Raw genomic sequence first — 7,887 nt, forward strand, 5'->3', positions numbered from 1 at the left:
TGACAATAAGTCTGCCATGAGCATAGCCCATAATCCAGTACATCATGATAGAACCAAGCACATTGAGATTGACAGACATTTCATCAAAGATAATCTTGACAGAGGCTTTGTGATTACAACTCATGTTCCTACAGAACTTCAAATAGCAGATATTTTTACAAAAGGGCTTCCTCCGGATAGATTTCAAGATCTTGTAGGCAAGTTGGTAATGATTGATATTCATTTACCAACTTGAGGGGGAGTGTTGTAATTAGAGAAGATTTATTTAGAATCTTCCTAATTAGAGAAAGTAGATATACAATCTTTTATTTTATTTTGTTTCCTAGTTTCTCTATTTCCCTTTTTAGGAGAATTAGATTCTTACAAATAGAGGATATGAGAATGTATTTTCAATCAATTCTAAATAATAAATTTCAATATTATTTTCTACTTAAAGTATTCCTATAAAAATGTTTCACAACTATTATCTTTCTTTCATGTATTAAAAATAGAGCTGATAAAACGGATAATCCAGTCCGATCCACCACGGGTTGATCACTTAGTGAGTCAATTCAACCTAATTCATTTATTAGTGAGTCAGCAAAATTCAAACTCAACCCGACCCACCACGGGTTAGTGAATAAACGAGTTGACTCGTTAGCTTACTTAATTAATTTTTCTTTTAAATAAAAAAAATTACAAACTTTTTATAATTCAAATATAAACTAATTTCACTCTCAACATAGGTTTAATTAATTTTGAGAATATAAAACTTAAATAATTTTTTCAAGCAAAAAAAAAATAATAAATATCCTTTTATAAAATTAAAATTAAATTTTAATAAAATAAAATTAGGTAGGTGGGTTGGTGGGTCAATCCTACCCACCACGGGTTCAACCCGCATGAACCGGATTTAAATGAACCAGGTTGAAATATAACCGTATAAAAAAACAATTTTTTCAAACCCAACTCGGTCCGAACTCATGGTGGGCCAAGTTGACCCACAAATTGTGACTCATTTTGACAGCTCTAATTAAAAAGAAAGATAAAATAAAGAGACGATACAAAACATTTAGAAAACAAATCAAATTAATTTGCAAACCATCGGTAACATACAAATCCACAAATTATTATAACATATTTTATTTGTGATAATTATATTACATTTGAACACATCTATTCTGGTTGAGTTACAAAGGCTTACCAGCTATCCACCTGCTGAACATGGCATAACCTTCATCAGGGTTGTCCCCAGGAACTGTGTGTCCTGAACCCTATAAGCAGAATAAATATTAATGTAGAATAAATATTAATATATTTTATTTTTAATATAACAAAGAAACAAAATATTGATAAAAAAATAATAATTCTATTAATTTTATTTAAATTCCATCGAGTAATATTGTAATATAAGGAAGAACAGTTAAAATATCTAAATTGGATGCTGATATCTTACCTTTGCAGTTGCAAACGTCATTTGATTAGAGTATCTTCTTGTGTATCTGCGTACAATCAAATTATTCACAAATATAAGACAGATGATATCTTAGGATGTTCTTTCTATGAAATAAAATACTCTATCTAATAAGGTGGAAAGGTTTGGATTTCATTTCAATTTACAGTTAGTGGGAAATAAAACAAAAGGTGTATCATCTTTTCTATAACTTCTTTGTTTTCATTAGTACAATAGTAAATTTAGTTTACAATAACAAAAATTGCTTTTTAAGTGCATACAATATTAATTTCACTAAGTCATAACTTCTTTCTTGGTATTTTATATTTATGATACACCATACTGTACCGCTGGTTATAATGTATTATCAGACGTGTATGCATAACTGCATAGATTTTTATTGAAACTCGGCCCTTCGAAAATGCATAATACAACAATTATAGGAAGAAGGTATGCATTGTGCTTATTTATATATATATATATATATATATATATATATATATATATATATATATATATTATGTTATGATATATAATTAAGAATACCTTAATGAATATATTTGAGCAGAAGATAAAATAATCAAAGGATAATAAAAAATATTTAATTAAAGAATATTTAACAATTAACTAGATTTTTAGGTAAATCTGTTTATATTTTATTCTATTTATATTTTATTGGACTTATGTTAGGTTAAGATTCATGGAACAATTTATAAATAGAAAACTAGGACCAAAAGCCAGGTACGTTGCATTCACTATAAACACACCCTCCTTTGAGTCCAAATACTCAATAGCAACATCCTTCCATTCGGCCTCCTAGATATTCAACCATTCAGCCTCCCAGATATTCAACCATTCGACTTTCAACATTCAGCCATTTGGCCTCATATAACACGTCTACTAGGAAGTTCACCAAGAACTCCTGACCACGGACGACCATTCACATCTACTGGAATGTTCTCCAAGAACTCCTGGGCCACGAACCTAGGATGTTCTCTAGGAACTCCTGGGCCACGGACGACCATTCACGTCTACTGGGAGATTCTCCAGGAACTCCTAGGCCACGGATGGTCATTCTCGTCTACTGGGATGTTATCCAGGAACTCTTGGGCCACGAAAGACCATTCACCTCTACTCAGAGGTTCTCCAAGAACTCTTGGGCCACATACGATCATTCTCGTCTACTAGGATGTTCTCTAGGAACTCTTGGACCACAGACGACCATTCACGCCTACTAGGAGGTCCACAGATGAGCAACGCCTAGAAGCACGTTCCCCAATACGACAAATATAGCCTCCCCCAAACTTATAAGTCCTATTATGGCTAAAACTGAACGATTAACTTGGACTTGGGAGCATATGTGTGGTATATAATCAAGAATATCTGAATGAATATCTTTGGGCAGAAGATAAAATAATCATAGGATAATCAAGAATATCTAATTAAAGATATTTAGCAACTAGCCAGATTTTTAAGTAAGCCTATTTATATTTTATTGAGCTTATGTTAGTTTAAGGTCCATGAGACAACTTATAAATAGAAAGTCAGGGCTAAAAGCCAGGTACGTTCCATTCACGTTAAACACACACTCCTTTGAGTCCAAATATTCAATAGCAACATCCTTCCATTAAATATTTAAAGAGTCGAGGTTCTTCAATACACGCCTAACTTGGGTGTTGGAATGTCTTTTGCAGGTACTCCTCCTCTCCAAAAAAAATCCCTACCGAAACATATACCATTTTTGTTGTGTCTTTTGATAGATAAATATTGTAGCTTATCATCACCTTGACTTAGTGAGAGTTCTCTTTTTCTCTTAAATGGTGGCATAACATTTTTTTAAGACTCTATAGGTTAGAAGGAGCTACCCCTGCACAACATAACTACTGGAGATTTTAGAATTAGAACCAGCAAGACAATGGGCAACAGAATCTTCTACATTTTGGTCCAAATTATGAGTTGTATAAGTTTTAATAGGGTTCAAAGAGAGACTAAGCAAGATCAATAGGATTTTGATAAGATGATAAAATATGGAAAATCATTGCAATTAGATCACTTTCGTTAAATTGAAAAAATGAAGTTAAATTTAAGATAACATGTCCTTGTAACCTGGATTCATTAAATTATGTGGCAAATTGAAGAGCATGTGAATTATCATATATTAAACAATTTTAATGAAATCAGGTCACTATAACTCATCTGTTAAAATTTAACTCCGTTATCCATATTTAATGTCAGGATCTAATTGTAATGATTTTCCATATTTAAAGATCTAATTGTGACAAAAAGAATAAAGAACCTATTTAAGAAAATCAACATAAATAAGAATTATCCGTATGATTAAATATATATATATATATTTTGATAAAAAAAATTATGATATATTAATCACTAATTTCTTTAACATCCTTTCCAAAAAAAATAAATAATAGGTGGTGGTTTATTTTGATAACTGATTTAAACAAGTAAAGTATGAAACAGGTGAAAATAAGTGAAAATTCCAAAGTTTATAAAAATTTTACATTAGAAAAGTATTTGTGAAAATATTTTTTGACAACCATTAATAATTTATTCATGCTTAAAAAAGATTATTTCACTTAAAAAGAAAGTGAATGTATCAATGCCAAGAATGTCAAGAAATTCACACTTAAAAAAGAAAGTATTAAAATTTAAATCGAAAGTCTTAGTATTGAATAAAAGTCAATAAAATAAACAAATATATAANAAAAATATTCACGTATCTATTGTTTTTAATATTTTAAATTGAAAATATAAAATTTTATCTTCAATCTCAAACATAGGAATTCATTGTAAAGATTGATCTGCTATTTAGTTTTGCATATAAAATNAGTAAACATTTATCATATATTAATTAAAGNTAATGTTAGATTCTCACCCGGCAACTTGGTTTTCTAGAAGCCATGGCCTCCAATCTTCTACAATGGAGTAGTTCAGAGCTCTGATCCATGCTTGAGTCGACATGAAAGGAACAACTGCATCATGATCCCCACTGCCAACAAATCACCAAACATCCTTCACAATCTTCAAACAGTAAAACATATGCAAACTAACTTTTCAAAACAAAACATATATAACTCTTCACCTATATATTAAAGAACGATATCCTTTCGCACTGAGATTTACATGAAAGGCGAAGCTACTAGAGATCTCTACCTCAAAATCACTAGTCCAACAACGTTCCCATTTACCCTTTGTTCCCTGACATCAAGATACAAAAAACTTACCAACATTATTTATATATTTTAGCCTTTGATTTTTCAATTATTTCTAGTACTGTACTTATGTGGAAAAATATTTACAAGTAATTTATATTATCATAAAATAATAATGATTTAGGAACATAAGAAAATATACGTTATGCATTAAAAAGTTATAAATTATGTTTTCAAAAATAGTTTTGGGGATAAATGATACAAACAGTATTTTAAAAACTAACTGAAATTTATAAATATTTAATTTCTAAAACAATTTATATTATATATGCAAATAACTATACATATATATAATATACTCATTTTATTATTTTAGTATAAAAGAACCTAATCTTTTTACTCCTTATACTACAAAATTTACATTAACAAAAAAAAAGAATAAAAATAAAAAAATGAATATATATGTGAAGGATTTTCTAAAAAATCGATTTTCTAAAAACTCTTATATCACATTTTAAAATTATGAATAAATTTTATTTTTTATATAATATTTAACTTTGTCTTTTTTACTTATAGATTCAGCTTTCATACCAAATATATATATATATATATATATATATATATATATATATATATATATATATATATATATATAAATCATTGTCAAACCTCTCGAATGTGCAGCGATTTCCGAACACTCTGATCATTGGCCCATTGAGTGGCAAGGAAAAAATTATATGTCTACAACAATATAAAATGTCGAAATCAAATTGAAATCATGGTGGACATAAAGTTTTGAGAGTGCATTTAAGGTACGCAAGAATTACTTTGCATCTTGGGAGAGGAGAATTAAGAGAGGACTCAAACTTTTGAGTTAGAGATCTAATCCATGGACCTTCATGTTTCTTAGTAGAATCATCTTTGCAATAGCGATCCAAGATGTTGAATGTATTGATTCCTGAAAGGCACTGAACATAAGAAACAATATTTATTACTATGGTGAATAAACTCATNAGGTATAAAAAAACAGAACACAGAATTAGGATGGTCATTACTTGCCTCATCATAGNAGTTGAGATCTCTTAAACACAATTCGTTTCTAAAATCTACATTTATATATTCTCCTTTACAATTTCTCTTCAGTGACTGTCCATACATGAGGTCAGAATCGATGTCACTTAAACAAGTTATTTTTGAATAAGTAGCATACTATTTTCGAATAATCAGCATACANTTTTAAACAAACAACGTATAATTTATGAATAAGCAATTTGATTTTATTAGTTATGTATTAGTCATTATATAAATTTTTGAAATAATATAAAGATGTACCACGATATCTCTCTGAAAATAGCATATCATGTATAACTGATTTATGTAATAAAAAATTATTCCTGTCATTTATGACTAATTAATATCACTCTCTTAATTTTTTTAGAAGTAATTGTACATGAATGGTTGATTAGACAGTGCTTATCAATATAAAAAGGATGTCTAAATATTTTCACACACAATTTAAGTCAACACTTCAGTTTGGTGAATTAAAAGAACAAGAGAATTTCTGGGTTCAACTCTACTTAGCATGATATTTACAATTAATATTGTCAATAATAAAAAAGTCAACACTTCAGCAGTTGGGACAAACTTTACTCAAAATTACAATCCAAATAGCATCCTTAAACAGAAGAGAAACACTTCCATTACCTCATANAGTTCATCAGAAATAAGTCCCATTCCATGAGCAAATGGGATTTGGTCATTTTTTTCTTTTNTTGTTGTTATTGGGTTCCCTAGCAGATATCCCTGAAAATATCTTAAGATCAATTTAGACTTCAGAGTGGTACCTGAAAAGCTATTGCTTGAATGACTTGGGGTTTTGAAAATTGAACTATCATTCTCTGGAATTTTATTTTGTCTGTAGTAAATATAGACAACTTGACAAAACCTCTTGGTGAGGTTTTCATACAATAAAAAATACAATGCAATTTATAAACTCAAATTTCATAAACGATATACTCAAAACAGACAAAAATAACTAACTCATTAACTACCTAAACTCCAACGGATAATACGTTTAGTACGGCTAATTGTCCATAAAGGTTAACATATTTAAGTTTATAAAAAACCCAACAGTAAAAGCTCAGACAGAGAAACTGATAGCAAACCTGGAGATTTATTAGTGGTTGAAGACCAATTTCATTTCCTGTTGATCAAAGAAATCGAAGAATAATTGCAAGATTTATTATATATGTGCATGCATGATAAGCTTTTTATNTGATCAAAGAAATCGAAGAATAATTGCAAGATTTATTATATATGTGCATGCATGATAAGCTTTTTATATGTTAGTTAAATGTAAAGTGAGATTTAGTTTGCATAAAAATCTCGTATAAAAGTGAGATTTATATGTTAGTTAAATGTAAAGTTGCAGTCGAAGGTATAAAGGAGACGAAAGTTTTGTTTTTAAAAGACTTTTTAAGAGCTTAAACAATAAAAATATATTTAAATTATTTTTAATCTAGATTTCTAAAAAATATAAGACTACAGGAGGTTGAGGTTAAAAAGATAAACATATTCTATAGCACTAGGATCATTACTTTAAATAAATTTTAGTTGTTACTTCTGAGAAGATCAGAATCGCTAATAAGAACATTCATATTCTATAGCACTAGGTTCAAAATGCATTATCTGTTTTGCTGCAGCACAGGTTAGGCACGACTGAACATGCCGTTGTGCATGATAGCTTTTGATAGGCATGTTAGCCACCTTTTTCCACAGTATTTCGAAGTGTTCCTAGTTGACTTTTCTTGGTTCAGCTCCATGGCTTCTTAAGGGAGATCTCTTTTTCTTTATGAACATGATCAAATTGTGAAATATAAGTTTTATTTTATAAAACTGATTTTGTGATATTCAATGAAATTTAAAGTTTATTTTCAAGATGTCATCAAAGATTATGCATCAAATCCTAAATGTTATTCGAGTGTTTGTGATCAAATCCCGAACTAAAAGGGATCCATGTTATAAGAGGAGCAAATTATTACAATGGCAACAGAAAGAAGAAATAAAGAAGAATGTAGAAGACGACATTAAAACTATAGAGAAAAACTTCCAAGTTATAAGAAATTAATAGAAAATATTAAAATATCAAGAAATCTTATAGTTAAACCAAGCCATTTTAAATTTCATACCNTTTGAAATTTCTTGAACAATGGCAGGGCCAGGTATGCCAGAATATGAATCACCTCCCATGTAAAAGTCATTTGAAAGAAATTCAGGGTGATCAAT

General features: G+C 29.3%; 1 protein-coding gene across 1 annotated transcript in view; it reads right to left on the reverse strand.

Annotated features, from left to right (window-relative positions):
• Positions 1-7,881, reverse strand: part of LOC106753464 (serine carboxypeptidase-like 10) — a 17,910-nt gene extending 10,029 nt beyond the window's left edge. Inside the window, exons 1-10 of the mRNA XM_014635275.2 lie at positions 7,791-7,881; positions 6,768-6,805; positions 6,307-6,405; positions 5,662-5,748; positions 5,430-5,570; positions 5,272-5,343; positions 4,533-4,648; positions 4,326-4,439; positions 1,436-1,481; positions 1,184-1,253 (exon numbers count right to left, since the gene is read on the reverse strand). Coding sequence (XP_014490761.1) covers positions 1,184-1,253; positions 1,436-1,481; positions 4,326-4,439; positions 4,533-4,648; positions 5,272-5,343; positions 5,430-5,570; positions 5,662-5,748; positions 6,307-6,405; positions 6,768-6,805; positions 7,791-7,851 — 844 coding nt within the window. The 5' untranslated portion in view covers positions 7,852-7,881. The remainder of the gene's footprint in view (positions 1-1,183; positions 1,254-1,435; positions 1,482-4,325; positions 4,440-4,532; positions 4,649-5,271; positions 5,344-5,429; positions 5,571-5,661; positions 5,749-6,306; positions 6,406-6,767; positions 6,806-7,790) is intronic.
• Positions 7,882-7,887: the final 6 nt, after the last annotated feature.

Source organism: Vigna radiata, unplaced genomic scaffold (genome assembly GCF_000741045.1).
Source record: "Vigna radiata var. radiata cultivar VC1973A unplaced genomic scaffold, Vradiata_ver6 scaffold_133, whole genome shotgun sequence".
Lineage (NCBI taxonomy): Eukaryota > Viridiplantae > Streptophyta > Magnoliopsida > Fabales > Fabaceae > Vigna > Vigna radiata.